This window comes from Eumetopias jubatus, unplaced genomic scaffold (genome assembly GCF_037043125.1).
Source record: "Eumetopias jubatus isolate StellerSeaLion01/CBP00866 unplaced genomic scaffold, mEumJub1_p1.0 scaffold_14, whole genome shotgun sequence".
NCBI lineage: Eukaryota > Metazoa > Chordata > Mammalia > Carnivora > Otariidae > Eumetopias > Eumetopias jubatus.
Window position 1 is genome coordinate 102,493,728 of NW_028274820.1, and position 17,802 is coordinate 102,511,529.

Consider the following 17,802-nt stretch of genomic DNA (forward strand, 5'->3'; position numbering starts at 1 on the left):
TTCCACATCTTCTTTATCCATTCATCTGTCGACGGACATCTTGGCTCTTTCCACAGTTTGGCTATTGTGGACATTGCTGCTATAAACATTGGGGTGCACGTACCCCTTCGGGTCCCTACCTTTGTATCTCTGTGGTAAATACCCAGTAGTGCAATTGCTGGATCGTAGGGTAGCTCTATTTTCAACTGTTGGAGGAACCTCCATACTATTTTCCAGAGGGGTTGCACCAGCTTGCATTCCCACCAACACTGTAGAAGGGTTCCCCTTTCTCCGCATCCCCGCCAACATCTGTCGTTTCCTGACTTGTTAATCTTAGCCATTCTGACTGGTGTGAGGTGCTATCTCATTGAGGTTTTGATTTGGATTTCCCTGATGCCGGACGATGTTGAGCACTTTTTCATGTGTCTGTTGGCCATTTGGACGTCTCCTTTGGAAAAATGTCTGTTCATGTCTTCTGCCCGTTTCTTGATTGGATTATTTGTTCTTTGGGTGTTGAGTTTGATAAGTTCTTTATAGATTTTGGAGACTAGCCCTTTATCTGATATGTCATTTGCAAATGTTTTCTCCCATTCTGTCGGTTGTCTTTTGGTTTTGTGGACTGTTTCTTTTGCTGTGCAAAAGCTTTTTATCTTGATGAAATCCCAATAGTTCATTTTTGTCCTTGCTTCCCTTGCCTTTGGCGACGTTTCTAGAAAGAAGTTGCTGCGGCTGAGGTCGAAGAGGTTGCTACCTGTGTTCTCCTTTAGGATTTGGATGGACTCCTGTCTCACGTTTAGGTCTTTCAACCACTTGGAGTCTATTTTTGTGTGTGGTGTAAGGAAATGGTCCAGTTTCATTCTGCATGCGGCTGTCCAATTTTCCCCAGCACCATTTGTTGAAGAGACTGTCTTTTTTCCATTGGACATTCTCTCCTGCTTTGTCAAAGATGAGTTGACCATAGAGTTGAGGGTCCATTTCTGGGCTCTCGATTCTGTTCCACTGATCGATGTGTCTGTTTTTGTGCCAGTACCATACTGTCTTGATGATGACAGCTTTGTAATAGAGCTGGAAGTCTGGAATTGTGATGCCGCCAGCTTTGCTTTTCTTTTTCAATATTCCTCTGGCTATTCGGGGGTCTCTTTTGGTGCCATACAAATGTTAGGATGATTTGTTCCATTTCTTTGAAAAAAGTGGATGGTATTTTGATGGGGATTGCACTGAATGTGTAGACTGCTCTAGGTAGCCTTGACATCTTCACAATGTTTGTTCTTCCAATCCATGAGCATGGAACGTTTTTCCATTTCTCTGTGTCTTCCTCAATTTCTTTCATGAGTATTTTATAGTTTTCTGAGTACAGATCCTTTGCCTCTTTGGTTAAATTCATTCCTAGGTATCTTATGGTTTTGAGTGCAGTTGTAAATGGGATCGAGTCCTTGATTTGTCTCTCTTTTGTCTTGTTGTTGGTGTATAGGAATGCCACTGATTTCTGTGCATTGATTTTAGAGCCTGCTACTTGACTGAATTCCTGAATGAGTGCTAGCAGTTTTGGGGTGGAGTCTTTTGGGTTTTCCACATACAGTATCATATCATCTGCAAAGAGTGAGAGTTTGACTTCCTCTTTGCCGATTTGGATGCCTTTGATTTCTTTTTGTTGTCTGATTGCTGTGGCTAGGACTTCTAATACTATGTTGAATAGCAGTGGTGAGAGTGGACATCCCTGCCGCGTTCCTGACCTTAGGGGCAAAGCTCTCAGCTTTTCCCCATTGAGAATGATATTCGCTGTAGGTTTTTCGTAGATGGCTTTTATGATATTGAGGTACGTACCCTCTATCCCTGTACTCTGAAGAGTTTTGATCAAGAAAGGGTGCTGTACTTTGTCAAATGCTTTTTCTGCATCTATTGAGAGGATCATATGATTCTTCTTCTTTCTTTTGTTAATGTATTGTATCACGTTGATTGATTTGCAGATGTTGAACCAGCCTTGCAGCCCAGGGATAAATCCCACTTGGTCCTGGTGAATAATCCTTTTAATGTACTGTTGGATCCTATTGGCTAGTATTTTGGTGAGAATTTTCGCATCCATGTTCATCAAGGATATTGGTCTGTAATTCTCCTTTTTGATGGGGTCTTTGTCTGGTTTTGGGATGAAGGTAATGGTGGCCTCATAAAATGAGTTTGGAAGTTTTTCTTCCATTTCTATTTTTTTGGAACAGTTTGAGGAGAATAGGTATTAAATTCTTCTTTAAATGTTTGGTACAATTCCCCTGGGAAGCCATCTGGCCCTGGGCTTTGGTTTGTTGGGAGATTTTTGATGACTCCTTCAATTTCCTTAGTGGTTATAGCCTGTTCAGGTTTCTATTTCTTCCTGGTTCAATTTTGGTAGTTGATACATCTCTAGGAATGCACCCATTTTGAAGAATCAGCTTCTGATAGTAAAAAATAGTAATAAGGTTTTGTTAAAAGGTGGCGGCCTCGTAATCCAGGGTGTTTCTTTAGAATGGATTGTCTATATTCTATCACTCCTCCAACTGGCATGACAAGGTCCAGGTCTCATTTGCTGTGCAGTAACATTTTATGCAGTAGGTGTCCAGATAAGTGGAGTTGGGAATACTCCATCATCTTACAGGGGAAAGAAACCAGAGAGGAAGAAAGGGGAATAAAGCAATGAGAGGTGTGTCCCAAATTCTGTCAAACAACAGATTTCTCAACAAATTCCAATGTCACGTAGGCATCTATCCCCCACCGAAGGAGAGGAACACCGTGGCTGGGGGATAGTTATTGAAGTCACCTACATAGAGAGACTGAACCCTGTCTAAAGGGTCTCTTTAACAGATCAGATTGGACTGCTTTAAACAAGATTAAACATTTAGTTATAGTCTTTCCCTAGAAGTAATGGATAGGAGCTAGGAAAGCCTAGAAAAATTAAAAGTAACAGTAAAATTTTTACAATTTCTCTTTCTATTAAGTGTAGTTTACATTTAATTTCGCTATGTAGGCTGTTTCCAATGCTATCCACACTACTCCACAAGAACCAATGGACTTAAAGTCTTAGGGGACTCATTTCCATAAGCTTGCTCCAAGCATCTTTCCTATAAAAGCAACTACTAACTCAAACGGAATTAAAAATAAAATTACAAGTTCCCTATCTCATGTCCCTACTCACAAATCTATATCGGAGATATAATGCTTAAGAAAATGTGCACACTGGGGCTCCTGGGGGTGCACTTGGTTAAGCAATCGACTCTTAATTTCGGCTCAGGTCATGATCTCAGGGTCGTGGGCTCAAGCCCCATGTCAAGCTCCAAGCTCAGTGGGGAGTCTGGCTCTCCCTCTTCCTCTGCCCCCACCCCACTTGTGCTCGCTCTCTCAAATAAACGAGTATCTAAGAAAAAAAAAAAAAAGAAACCAGGAAAGGAAAATGCACAGCACCTGAGACTTCTTCAATAAGAATAATGGAAATGAATCAATTCAAATCCCTCCTCAAGAGAAAACTGGAGAAGTACAATGAAGGAAACCAAAAGGAAAGCACAAATATGGAAATAATAAGGATTAAAACAAGAGTTGATATAGTAGAGAATACAAAACACTAGATTTAGTTAACACATTAAAATTCTTGTTTGTTGAAAAAAATTAAACTACTTTTTCGAGAAAAAAAGGGAAAGGGGCACAAATAAAATTTTCAAAATGATAAGAGATAACGACCCCTGAATTAGAGAAAATTTTTTAAAATTTAAGACCTCGGGCGCCTGGGTGGCTCGGTTGGTTAAGCAACTGTCTTCGGCTCAGGTCATGATTCTGGAGTCCCGGGATCGAGTCCCGCATCGGGCTCCCTGCTCAGCGAGGAGCCTGCTTCTCCCTCTAACCCTCCCCCCTCTCATGTACTCTCTCTCTCTCTCTCTCTCATTCTCACTCTCTCAAAATAAAAATAAATCTTTAAAAAAATAAAATAAAATTTAAGACCTCTTTGCAAATAAATGTGAAGACCTAGATGAAATGGATAATTTCCTAGAGAAATACAGATCACCAAAACTGTCTCCACCAGAGAGATAAAGTTGAAATCGACCAATTTACATGGAAAAAAATAGAGAAAGCCATTCAGGAACCATGCCAAAACATAAGCACAAGGGCCAGATGGTTTTGCATGGAAATTCTTCCAAACCTCCTAAGTCCAGATAGCCCCAGTGCTCTTTAAATTGTTCCAGAATATTGGAAATGAAGGGAAATTTCCCTAATTGCTTTTTAAAAGGAAGTATAGCATCAATACCTAAGCCTGACAAACAATGTACGAAAGGATAAAACTATAAACCAGTATCTATCATAAGTATCCATACAAAAAATATCCAATAAATTATTAGCAAATAGACTCCAGCACCACATTGTCAAGTGTGATACATCCTGACCAAATAGAATTTAAACAGAAATGAAAAATCGGTTTGTTATTAGAAAATCTATTAATATCATTCACCTTATTCATAGGTAGAAGGAAAAGGAACCATAAGGTTATTCCCATAGATGATTTTTGAAAGCCTTTGACAGAATGTATTAGCTATTTACGATAAATAATAGAATAGCTGTTCACTCGAGAAGAAAGTGGCTGGAGAATACTTGCTGAAAATGACACACACACAAATTATAGACTACTGTAGTTGAGTATCTCACTTACTTCACTGGGACATATTGGGAACCAAGCAAGTGTGTCTATCCACTACCATTCAATATCGAGATGGAGGTTTGAGCCAATACAATGAGATGAGAGAAGACAATTAGGGACGTAAGACTAAGTACAGAAGAAGTGACAGTGTGGTTCATCCATGAGATGGAATCCTAGCCAGCAATAAAAGAGGACAAGCTACGGATACACACCACTTGGACGATTCTCAGAATCTTTATACTGAGTGAAACCAGTCTCCAAAGGGACTTTGTTTTACTTAGCTCTAGATGCTCCGCATTTTCTTATGGTATGAAATCTACCCTGAAGTCAAACAATCTATGAATGTTAATGAATGGATGAATAGATATAAGCTCCTAAACCTCCAGAGATGGGAATATGCCACATGTTTCATCCTCCTGTTGTATGAACCACAATGGGTAGTATTTATCAAGGACCTTCTATCTGCCTTCTGCCCTGGGAGACAAGTGGGCAACGCTGCTCTCAGGGTACTTCATGTGGGCCTCCCATGTCATGACCCTGTATTTCCTTTTTCTTAGGAGGTAGATGTGGCTCTTTGATTAAATATTTACTTACAGAAAGCCATAACGCAATAGGATCTTAAATTCATAATGGAATTTTGGCTGAAACTCCAATGATAAAAACAGTAGATTCAAAGCGCACCCACATTCTAGAGTGTGAAATCAAATCTGCCTCACTCAGAGTGACGATTTTGAAAGGAATTGTCAGCTTTTTTGTGCTGTGCTTCTCTTATCCTCAAGGCTTTGCTAACTTTTATTAAATGTACAGTCTAGGGGGCCTGGCTGGCTCAGTCAGTTAAGTGTGTGCCTTCAGCTCAGGTCATGATAGCAGGGTCCTGGGATGGAGCCCTATATGGGGCTCCTTCCTCAATGGGGCGTCTGCTTCTCCCTCTCCTTCTGCCCCTCCCCCTCCACTCGTGCTCCGTCTCTCACTTTCTCTCTCTCTCAAATAAAGAAATAAAAGCTTTTTTTTAAATGTACAGTCTAAACTCATATGCGTTTTGGGAAAATGAAGGAGAGATAAATGTCCCTTGGGGCAAAATGGCTTGGAGCATGGAGAAGCCCATTTCAAGATGGCAGAGCAAGGAGAGTTGGCATAAGTCACATATGACCACCAGGGCATGTTCGTAGAACATGAAAATGTGCTTCGGGAAGCTCTGGAAATGATTAGGTGAGAAGTACCCAGTAGAAAAGGGAGAGAGACACCTCCTACTGTTACCCATACCTTAAAGGGGAATTTTTGCCCCGGGAAAACCAGAAAGGTCACACGATTTCTATCAGTGAAGAATGAAACCTTGGTTACACATGAAACCTTCGTTACACATGATTTCTGGAACCTTGGTTACACAAGCTTTCTATCAGGGCAGAATGAATGAATCCAAGGAGATGTGGTGGTTGACTGGCGGAGGGGTTGGGAATGTGGCTAGAATCTTCCCGGGAAAAGGAGGAGAGATGTCTTGAGGGTTGACCAAGACCAGCTCCCAAATCATCTTGAACTTTTACCCAAAAGTGAAACTTGCCCTGTGTTCTTAGAAGAAGGAGCAGTGGTATTTTCCAAGAAAAAGTGGACTCCAATTCTGTACAAGTATGAGAGAACAGAAAAGTTTTATTCTCATAACAAGAAGCAAGCAATTCAGCTGGGTGGGGGGTGGTAGTGTGCAGATGACCTACAAAAAGCAGCAAGTAATCAAGGTGTGGTAGCAACAGTTAGTGTCACAAGAAAAGGAGAGAACTGGTTAATTCAGCAAATATATTGCATTGAATTTAGTCAAAGAGCTGCTATAGATGTGTCTGAACACAGCAAACATTGTTCCCTTATGTGTTGAATTTCTGTCTGTCATCCACTCTTTCTGGCATTTCACTTAGTTGAGTTCCGAGAGATCTATTTTCCAGATGACCCTTTGTTCTTCAACGCGCAGACGATAAGGATCAATTTGAGTCCTTCTGCAAAATTGTAATTAAACAAATTTCCAATCATCTGGAAAGAATTCTATAAGCCTCTCCATCTATAGATTACCCAACACAAAACCAATCTTTCTAATAAACCATATGGGTGAGGTGATCGCTGTGTCCTAAAGGCAAAAATAAGGGAGTAGAAGTCACAGAGGCAGATGATCCAGCAATCTAAAAAGAATCTAGAGGAGAAACTTTTACTAGGGAGCAAAAGAGAAAGTTTGGGGTCATCTTCTTTGAAGAATTCACAAGGTAGAGAGCATCCATACTTTCTGCTTTGGAGTTCCACAAATTGACAAGTTGGCCCTCCCCTGTTAAGTCAACCAGACCTCTGCCAATCGCTAATGGTGAACTTTATTACATCGCTTAGTTGGGAGAGCCTGGGAGACGCAGCTGAGAGCACTCTGACTTTGGTGAATGAGTGTGGGGGTAGGATCACCAGGAAACATGCAGGAAATAGATCTTTGCATTCCTTTTAATCTTCCTTAAACAGAAGTGAGAAAACAAATCGAGCAATCTGCAATGCTTGCATGATTAAGTCAAGTATCCCAGCTTGACTCTCAACTTCATCTCTGGCATTTTGCTGCTTTAGAGCATAGAGAGCCTCCTTCTCTGCTAATTCTCGCTCCATTTCTTCCTTTTGTTTCCGCTGCTCCAGTCTGTCCTCCAGCTTTCTGATTTTCTCTTCGAACTCCTCTCTGATCTGCACCATCCGTCTCTCTAGCTCTGCTCTGTAAAATTCTTGTGTCACTTGGACTTGTTTCTGAATCTCCTCTTCGGCCTTTCGGTACATCTTATTGGTGAAGCATTTTCCTTTGTTCTCCACCACGACGCGCTGGACCAGGGCCAGCAGCTGCGTTCTCTGGGCCTCCTGCTCAGCTCCTGTCGCCCGATTGTTGAACAGGCAGTAGCGATCCCCAAACTCATCCACCAGCTCTCGGATGCCGTCTGGAGCGTCCTCTAAGAATTTATGGAAACTCATGCCCTCCAACTCATCTTTCCGGGTGAATAAGAGAATCATGTATCTCCTAGCTTGGGTTCCAAACATTTCCAGAACCTTCTTCGTGGCCCTGTACTCTTCCAGCGTGTACCGGCCCAGTGAGACGACCAGGAGCAGAACGTGAGGCCCCGGGGAGGTCAGGAGGATGCAGTGAGCGATCTCCTTGCCAGTGTCAGCATCCCGTACCTCGGTGTCGAAAATGCCAGGCGTATCCACGACGACAAGTTCTCGCCCTTGCCACCGGCTGGCTCCTTTCTGACAGACCTTGGTGACTGATTGTGTTGCATGGCTGGAAAGAAACACTTTCTCTCCAAGGATGCTGTTGCCCGTTGCACTTTTTCCTGCTCCAGTCTTACCCACTAAGACAAGTCTCAGCTGTGAATCTCTGTGGTCTTGGCTTCCAAGCCCTGGGACATCAGGAAACAAAAGCCAAGGCATCAGGATGGACCTCTGGCCCCTTCCCCAGCAGGGCTCCTGTTCCACTCACACACTCCTCCTCTCTTGCCCTAGGCTCCCCGCCCGTGAGTGACCTCTGCACTCGCAGGAACGCTACAGAAGGCCCTTCTGCAGAAGCCCTATTGAAAGTCTATAGAAAGCCTGATGTTCCTCTTGCCGCACGTGGGGAAGGCCCAAGGACTTTCCAGGATTCCGTCGGGCTTCTTACTCTTACCTTTTGTAGCTAAGTAGCCCACAGAAGAGGAAACAAAAGAGCTCAAGAGGAGAATTCTGAGCTGCTGCAGGTAGCTCTTCCCCATAAGAGCAATGCAGGAAGTAACTCGAAATCCGACTTTGGGACGTCTCTGTGGGCGCTCCTCCCCCAGTTTGTAGTCAAAATGGGACTTTTCTTCTTCCCGTTAAGAAGCCAGGTAGGGGGTTCTACAGCCCATCCCATCCTGGCAGGGTACAATAGGGATGCCTGGGCAGAAAGACCAAGCGTCCCTTTCTAGTTCCTGTGCGGGACCACCCTGTCAGGGAGTGTGACGCGAGAGAGGACAACATTCCTCCATTTAAAATTAAAGACCTTAGCTTCGAATCTGGTGACATTTTTTACATTCGAAATCAATACATTAAAGAATGCTAGCCAGAAAATGCTGACAGTTTGCTGAAGTGACTTTAAAATCCCTTGATACATTAAAAAATGAAAGAAAGAAACCCATACAGGTTAGTGCCGGTGGAGTTATCCTTTCTTAGTTCCACTAGATGAAGCGCATTCTCCTTCCTAGGAAAGTGGTCAGCTAATCCCAGCACAGCACGGCTTAGCAATAGAAACTCTGTTCTCAGAATGACCGAGCCTTGAGTGAAACACCAAATCATCCATACAGCTCTTCTACATTTGTCTTCACTATTTCTCTGCATATCTCCTTCCTGTGTCTACAGGGTCCTGGGCTTCAGGATTTGTTAAGCGTAGAACTGGGAACCCCGGGATGGAAGACAATGGGCAATTTCATTTGGGAGCCTGTTTCTCCGAGAAGGCAGACCCTGCTGGCCCGGCCCTCGAGTGAGTCTGGTTCCTGCATGAGGAATCCTGTATTACAACCATCCATTTCGGCTTGAAGGTGATGCATACGTTCCCACACTCACAACTCCAGACACTATTATAAACTCCGTTTTATTTCTCAGAGAGGGTATCGCCGTTTACCCAGGTGCCCAGACCAAAAATCTAGGCATTGCTCTTGATTCTTCTCTTTCCCTTCCTTTCCCCATCCAGCCCATCAGCAACCTCTCTTGGCTCCACCTGCAAATCTGTCTGCTTCTCTCCACTGTGAAGCCCAGCACACTGGCTCAAGCTACCATCGGCATCCATGCCTCCGGAGGAGGCTCCCAGTTGGTCTCTCTGCTTCCATTTTGTCCCCTTCGTTCTACTCTGTAAATTGGAATATTCTTTTAAAAAGAGCAAACAGAGGAGAGCTATTGCAGAACCCCCAACTCTGCCTTCCACAAAATCTGTAGGTATCACCCCCATCGCTTCTGAGCATTAGCAAAACCATCCCTGATGCAGTTTCTCACATCTGATCACCAGAATCCTGGGTGAGAGAAGGAGATTTCCAGAAACCAAGAGCACTGAATACAGGATGGTGAGGATTATCTAAGGGAAAAATGTGGATGGGAGTTCAGATGATTATTCAGTTAGCAGGACAATGGAAGACTCCAACCTGGGGACATCCCTAGGGCATCTGTAAGCCTAGTGAGAGGGAGCAGCAAGTCAGGGGAAGAGACACAGAAAGGCCCTGTAGCAGGAGAAGGTGCAGGGGGTCTAGAGGAAGTAAATGGAAAGGAAATCTGATATGGGGGTGGGATATTTTGCTCCAGCAAGGATGAGGGCTGGCTGCTATCTCTCCTTCCTTCCCCCCCACACACACAGGCAACGCCCCCCCCAACATCCTCTCACCAAGGCTCCCAGGTTTGCTGGAGTATCCACCACACTTCAGGGCTGACATTGTAGCGGGAACTCCTGCACAGAAAGGAACACAACTAGTCATTTTAGGGACATGGAAAGTAAGTGGAAACCTCAGCCTTCCGGGGCCAGGAATTGCTTTTTCCTGTAAACTTGCTGCTTGCTTTCTCCTCCCGTATTTCCCAAAGCTTCTCCACTCTCCAGAATGGCTCATCTTCAGATTGTTCCTTTTTCTCTACACAAACAGATGCTTGGAGGGCTTTGTTGGTACTGCTTCTGGGCACCCTTCCCCAGCAATCCTAGGGATTTACTGACAGACCCCATACACCCGCCCCCCTTATGGAAGCCAGTGTGCCTAAACAATGCATTCCTTGCTAATAAATTCCTTTCTGCTTCTTCTTTTTTAATGTCCTCTCTGTGCCTTTATGCCTTTCTTTTGTGTGGCTCTGTGGAGGGCCCCTCTCCTTGCAGGGTGGGCTGCTGCCTGATTCATGAATGCTCCATAAAACCAACTGGATCTTCCAATTTGCTTGGTTGAATTTTGTTTCCTAACAAAGAACTCTCACTGGAGCAGACTTTGGTTAGGACTGGCTGAAAATACTAGTTGTTAGGGACAGGTTCATCTGATAAGAAGCCATCCAAAAACATTTAAAACAGTATTAGGAAGACAGACACTCCTTTTGTAGGAAGAGTTATTTCTTTATCCTTTATGCATAGGGAGTAAGAAACACCTTCTTGTAAACTGAGAAGAGAAATCACAGACTTTTTCAAAGTCAGCTTTGGCCACAAAGTTGGTGTTGGTGATGGGTGTTAGGGAGTAAGTAGGAGAACAGAAATAGGAAAACAAAAGGGTTTGGGGTGTTTCTTAAGGTCCTTGTTCCAGCATGTGGGCTTTCTCTCTCTCTCTCTCTTTTTTAAAGATCTTACTTAAGTGAGTTGGGGGAGGTGCAGAGAGGAAGGGAGAGAGAATCTTAAGCAGGCTTCATGCCCAGCCCAGATCTCGATGTGGGGCTAGACTCAGGACCCTGAGATCATGACCCAAGCCCTAGTCAAGAGTCAGACACTCAACAGACTGAGCCACTGTGATGCCCCTGGGCCCTCTCTTCATTCTGCAATGATGTGCTGTTTCTCCCAGTTTAGATGTGAAAACAGAGGACTGCACTTCTGTGGTACTGGCCCTGGTGGCTGAGTCCTTCCACTGCCTGAAGAACAAGTATCCAGGGGCCCCTGGGGGGCTCAGTCGGCTGCCAGAGTCCAGCTCCAGCAGGGAAAGGGTCCTTGAAGGAAAGGACGGCGTCGGCGAGTGAGGAGACACGGACACAGGATCAGGCTGCGAGCATCTCCTCCCGATAGCCTCGGAGGGACTTTATTTATACATTAGAATATTTCCTTGTTTTTTCCATTCTTTCATAACATGTGATTTTATTTTTTACATCTTATTACAATCATCTTAAATCATTTTGGATTTAAAAACAAAGGTACTAGACAGAGCGTGACCGTGTGAGGCGAAGCGTTACCTATCTGCTATTGTGTGCTAATGCGGAAAAAGTTATATTTTTACTCTTGCTTAAAGATTATCTAAAGTTTATTCTTGCTCCCAAGGCAACTTACAATGTGTGCACCCTATCCTATCAAATAACATAGGGAGGTCCCTGTGCTGTGGGAATGACATGAGATTTTCCTTTCCTAGAACTCTGATGTTTCAGAGGTGCCCGAGGAATCTCATCAATAGGGACTTTTACTAGGCCTGGATCCAACAGCTCCCTTAAGCGAAACTTATTAAAGAACTCCGCGTTGCTCATGTTAGATGAATTACGGATTAGAGGACGTTGGGTATTTTTACTTCTTGGCCCATCGTCAGCCCCTTTGGAATCAGTTTCATTGTGATTGCTTACATAGGCATAACTAAATTTATAAATCATTTTATCATGAAACCCCAGAAAAAATCCCATGATTATAAAGATTGCCTCAAATAAAATGAAAGGAAGTAGCAGGAGCCAGCGGTGGAGTCTCTTGATTTTCAGGATTGTCCCCCATACTTGGACTTTGTCAAACAGCATGAGTAGCTTGGCTCATGCCAGTCGGCTAAGTGGCCTACTCTTTGATTTTGGCTCAGGTCATAATCTCAGGGCCCAGTTGGGCTCCACACTGGACATGGAGCCTGTTTAATGTTCTGATTCTCTTTCTCCTTCTCCCTCTGTCTCTACCTGCCCCCTCCTGCTTTAAAAACAAAAAAACAAAACCAAACAAAACATAAAAAACAGGGCTCCTGAGGGCCTCAGTTGGTTAAGCGTCTGCCTTCGGCTCAGGTCATGATCCGGGGTCCTAGGATCCAGCCCCACATCGGGCTCCCTGCTCAGTGGGGAACCAGCTTCTCTCTCTATTTCTGCCATTCCCCGCCATTGGTGCTCTCTCACGAGCCCACATGAGCTCACTCCCTCTCTCTCGCAAATAAATAAGATCTTAAAAAAAAAAAAACCACCAAATCTACAGCTTAACGTCAGCAAATACTGGAAATAGGAACCAACAAGAAATATACTTTCTGAGAACAAGTATGCCGGTAGGTTTAAGATCTACACCCAGGGCAGGGGTCCTCTCTCCACCAAATCACATGTTACACTCTGTCCCCTCCCCCAAATACCCCTTTTCTCTTACCTGGAAAATCTGAGTCCTGCTCCCTTCTCTAACTTTGAAGGCAATGCTAAGCCGCAATGTTGAGAAAAAGGAGAGAGGAAGTGAGGGGAGGAGCTGTTCAAACATCTTCATGTAAGAGACCTGCCCGCTTCAGCATCTAGCCCGGAAATAGAACTTTCTCAATCATGGATTTGATTCGTGCAGTCCAATAGGGTAGCCACTAACCACATGGGCTGTTGACACATGAAATGTGATCTAAGTGTGATTGCAGAACCGAATTCTTAATTTTACTTCATTTGAATTAATTTTTTTAAAGATTCTATTTTTAAGTAATCTCTACACCCAACGGGGAGCTCAAACGCACGACCCCGAGATCAAGAGTTGCAAGCTCCACTGATGGAATCAGCCAGGCACCCCATTTGAATTAATTTAAAGTTAAATAGCTGCATCTGCCTATTAGCTACCATATTCTGCCATGCAAACACTCTACCGTGAGGGATAAAATATGGGTTATGCTGTGACATTCTGGAAAAACCACTGAGTCGAAACCAGAGGCTGCCAGCTATTGCGAAAAGCCTGCGGTCCCGGACCCCACGTTTCAGCACATCAGGCCTTCCAGCCCAACACCTGCCCCTGGAGCTTTAGGCCTGTATCAGCATAGGCAGTCCTACCTCCTCTCCTCCCTCCCAGTCACTGGGGGAGAGACAGCTGCAATTTCCAAGGTCTCCTCTGCTTGAAGCAAGTGAGGGTAACTGATCTGCTTTTAACTAATGAGACGGGTCCAGAGTCACCCTGCGAGATGGTGCTCAGACCATTTGCAATAGGCTAATCCTTGGCATCTGACACTATCTGTCATGAAAATGTAAACTGTGAGACTATTAGGGGGGTGGTGAGCAGCATGGATCCCAGTTCTCTAGAGACATGGATTCCATTATGAAAGAGGTGCCAATTTACAATCATACCCCATAACTGAGACTTTATTTCAAGTTGCATAACACTTGAGTAATTATACAAACTGCTAACAAATCCAAAGAGATAAAATAGAAGACATAAATATCTCCGAGGATAGTATGTGGTCGGCCTTGTGCATACAAGCACAGGGTAACTACTCCTAAACAGGATACGGGGCAATGGAATAAAGTGTGCACTAGGAGTGGGGATAAAGAACATTCTAGAACAATATAACCCAAATAACAAGGACGACTCAGCCCTTGGGTGAGATAGGCAAAAAAAGCAAGTCAAAAGAACAGGCAGGGTGTAAACACATGTCTGTGATTCCGAAGTGATTTAAAGAGAGAACGGGTAGGATGATATTTTGTTACTAAGCGTAAGCCCAGCCAGAAGGTTTGTATCATTGTTTATTTAAGTGTGGGAGTGAGAGCAGAGATTGATGTACAATATGATCCAATTGAAATTTTAAGTACTATTAAACCCCCAAGCCATTACTTAGAGATTCCTTATTGGGGTTACAAGGATCACTACATATGTTCCCTACATACATAGGGAATTCTCTGTTATGGCTGACATTTGTTAACGACACCCAGGTTCACGACCTGAGCCGAAGTCAGATGCTTAACCCGCTGAGCCACCCAGGCGCCCCTGAAATATGTGTACTTTGCTCTCATTTTTGACGGCTATTTTCCCTGAGTGCAGGATTTCAGGCTAGCTGTTCTTTTCTCTCAGCACACTGAAAATCTGCCTCCACTGTTTTCCTGGCTTCCTCCTGACTGTGAAGAAGTCAGTGGACGGACGCTTGTGTGGTTCAGCCGGTTAAGCGTCTGCCTTCAGCTCAGGTTAGGATCCCTGGGCTCGTAGCAGAGAGTCTGCTTCTCCATCTGCCCCTGCACCCCACCCCCTGCTCGCACTCTCTCTCTCTCTCTCTCTCTCTCTCTCAAATAAATAAATAAATAAATAAATAAATAAATAAATAAATAAAATTTTTAAAGGAAAAGAAAGAAATCAGTGGGCACCCGGCCGGCACAGTTGGTGGAGTGCACAAAAATATTGGGGGAAAAAGAGAAATTACATAGGACAGAGAGCGGAGGATGATTCCTACACACCTCACAGAACAGCCCCCAGGAAGTGTGTGGTCCACAGTCGATGTCAGCCCGGTTCTCAGAAGCCTCTCACAAGAACACCCACAAGCTTCTCACAAGAACTTCTCACAAGAACACAAATTTGTTGTAAATTTACCTGTGCACGACCGCACCTCTTTTCTGTCTTCCCCACAACCATATCCTGCCCTGTTCTCATCTCACCCGTCACATGGGGTTGCGGGCACTTCACAGGATATGAGGTTAAGGTGCAAGGTGCATGCCCCCTACCCAGCCCTGCCACGGCTGCCTAGTGAAGGACCGTCCCAGCTCCGACCTGAGCTGAGCGAAATGGCCAGCGCAGGCTGTCCTGCCTGACTCTGATCTTCAGAGTCCTGACGGTGGAGCTTCAAAAGCCCAGACTGTTTACAGAAAATTTCGGACGTTGATTTTTTTATTAATTTTATTATTGCTTATTTGAAGTATTAACAACTTGTACTTTGAATTAGAATTTCTTTTTACAAGTTGTGAACGGCCACAAGTGATGGTGTGTGAATATAAATATGTAAAAGTAGTTTGCACATTCTTACTATATTTTATTTCTATTTAACAAGAGACCGGGGATTTCAAATTCAAGATGGCAAACTGGCCATAGGCTAATCATTGTAGAAAGGGGATTCATAGACATTGTAGACCGTAGACACTCTCTCTTTCTGTTTTTTAAAACTTAAAAAAAAAAAAAAATCCGGGGCACCTGGATGATTCAGTCAGTTGAGTGTCTGACTCTTGATTTTGGCTCAGGTCGTGATCTCAGGGTCTTGGGATCAAGTCCCAAGTCGGGCTCCCTGCTCGGCAGGCACTGCTTCCGGATTCTCCCTCTCCCGGTGCCCCTCCCCCAACTTGGGCACCGCACACCGTCTCTCTCTCTCCCTTTCTCTCTCTCTCTCAATGAAGTAAATCTTTAAACAAACAAACAAACAAACAAACTTTTCCTCTTGACCCCTTCAAATACCTATCAAATTAGTTGAAGAACTAAACCTCACAAAACTGGTTCTCGCTCCTTCCTTTGCAAGTCCTGTACGGATCTTCTAGCCTATAGCTTTGGACGGTGGGGATATTGGCAATTATTGAAGACTCAGCTGCAGTTGAGGGAGATATTTATGTTGCTATCCTGCCACATTCACCCCAAGCCTTTCACATAATCTTCAGACCCAAATTTCAAGTTAATGCAGATCATTTACATTGGACCCTACCTTTGACAAATGATATTCAACTTGTCACAAACCTAACTGAACGCTATTGCTCCTGACTCTACCCTTCCCCCGACAACCTTACCTGTCACCCTTAACTTTCCTATTTCTGAAAAGAAGCATGATCGTCGGACCCATCACCCACGTGGACGCATCCCACACATCCTTCACAGTAGACTTCAAGCCCTGAATTCTTCCTCAGGTCTTCCTCTATAAATCCTAGTTTAAATTCTGCATTATGGATCATGACTAGCACATATTTCAATAACGGGGATCATGCACACATTAAAGTCTGGAACTTCCAGAGTCCTCAGCACTCAGAAAACTCGGATATAAAATATGTTCAGATGAGTGAGCAATATTTCATTTGTCAAGTAAAAAGACAATGATTTATTTGATTTACTCCTTTTTTCCGCTGAGTATGTCTTACCTTCCAAAATAGAATATAGGGCTGAGAGAAAAGAAATCAGCTCACAGAAGTTGCATGTTCAATAGGCCTTAACACAGGTTAATCGAATTCATAATGCTTCTGCACATCTCGGAGGGAAAATGCCTTTTAAATGGTTTTTAAATGAAAAACATCAGGACACGGCATGAATACTACTGCACAGATGAGTCGCTCACAAGGAAGTATTTTTGAATATAAGAATCGCATGAAGGCAAAGAGCAGTTTGGTCCAGCGGTGTTATTTGACATATGTTATGAATATGTTTGCTTTATGAGAGTTTTTTTCTTCCGTGTTGTTTTTACTCCCTTCCTAATACTTGTGATGAACCTTAGAATGAGCAGAGATTTAGGATCTTATTTTTTCCAGACGTAATCTCTAATCCGTCTCCCTAAAATTCATGGATACAGTAAATACTCTTAGTCGTGTTCATAGTCAAAACAAAGACGACTGTAAAAATTCCAATGATTTGGGGGCACCTGGGTGGCTCAGTCGTTAAGCATCCGCCTTCAGCTCACATCCTAATCCTGGAGTCAGAGGATCGAGCCCCACACTGGGCTCCCTGCTCAGTGGGCAGTCCACGTCTCCCTCTGCCCTTCACCCTGCTCGTGCTCTCTCACCCCACTTCTGCTCTCTGGCTCTCACTTTCTCAAATAAATAAATAAAATCTTTTTTAAAAAATTCTAATGATTTGAATTTGGGATGTCTGCAATCACTGTACGTGATAGAAAGTCACTCCTCCAACTTCGAAGTTTCTCAATTGTTTTAGCAAGACACAACCTTTCAAATACTCACTGCCAATGTCACAGCTTGGAAGGGGAAGGAAGAGCTTTTTCTGGTGGCAGAAAAGACTAGAGGGAATTTCAAACCAACAACAGCCATAAAGATCAGGGCATGCTCTGAAAGAAAAGTGGGAATCTTAAGATTTATCCATCAGAACTCTAGCAGCAAAAAGATGGCCTACTCTCATCGGGTCCCAGGGGGAAAGTTCAGAGAAGGGACTTCCTACAAACTCTGGATTCAGGGCTTTGGGAATGACAAGGGGGAGTGCTAGTAACGGTGAGAAGATGATATCCCAACCCTAAGGGGGTGAACAAAGACTGGAACCCAGAGGGTGAGTTGGGTAGAGAGGCTGTCTTAGGAGGAGCTCTCACCATTGGCTTGGGGTTGTGGCTGGTCAGAGATGGCCCTGCAGGGAGAGAGGCAGGAGAACGAAGACCCAGTCTTGCTTTTCTACTCCCCCGGGGTCTCCTACTTGGACTTCCCACTGGCCAGGCCAAGCAGAAGTCAGAGAGCGAGACATCCCACCAATGTAGTCCATAGAGATCAGCCTCCTGGGGCAGAGAGCTAGGGTGAAGAAGGCGGAAGCGTGGGTCTGCAGAGGCCAGTGAAAAATATTTGGCACAGAAGAGATTTTTAGTTAC

General features: G+C 44.0%; 1 protein-coding gene across 2 annotated transcripts; it reads right to left on the reverse strand.

The window, feature by feature from the left end:
* Positions 1–6,254: 6,254 nt before the first annotated feature.
* On the reverse strand, positions 6,255–15,085 carry LOC114202949 (GTPase IMAP family member 4). Of its 2 annotated transcripts, none has more exons than XM_028096343.2 (3): positions 14,711–15,085; positions 10,011–10,073; positions 6,255–8,028 (listed from the first exon to the last, which is right to left on the reverse strand). In XM_028096343.2, the coding sequence occupies exons 2-3, from the start codon at positions 10,057–10,059 to the stop codon at positions 7,097–7,099; spliced, it is 981 nt and encodes a 326-aa protein (XP_027952144.1). In that variant the 5' UTR covers positions 10,060–10,073; positions 14,711–15,085; the 3' UTR covers positions 6,255–7,096. The 2 variants fall into 2 exon arrangements, with proteins under 2 accessions (XP_027952144.1, XP_027952143.1); XM_028096342.2 differs by lacking the exon at positions 14,711–15,085 and adding an exon at positions 12,672–13,158.
* Positions 15,086–17,802: the final 2,717 nt, after the last annotated feature.

What these genes read in the sequence shown, in the direction of transcription:
- LOC114202949 (XM_028096343.2), bottom strand. Translation starts at nt 10,059, where the DNA reads ATGTCAGCCCTGAAGTGTGGTGGATACTCCAGCAAACCTGGGAGCCTT. An exon ending in CAGCAAACCTGGGAGCCTTG is followed by an intron (nt 8,029 to 10,010) that starts GTGAGAGGATGT and finishes CTGATGTCCCAG; the next exon opens with GGCTTGGAAGCCAAGACCAC.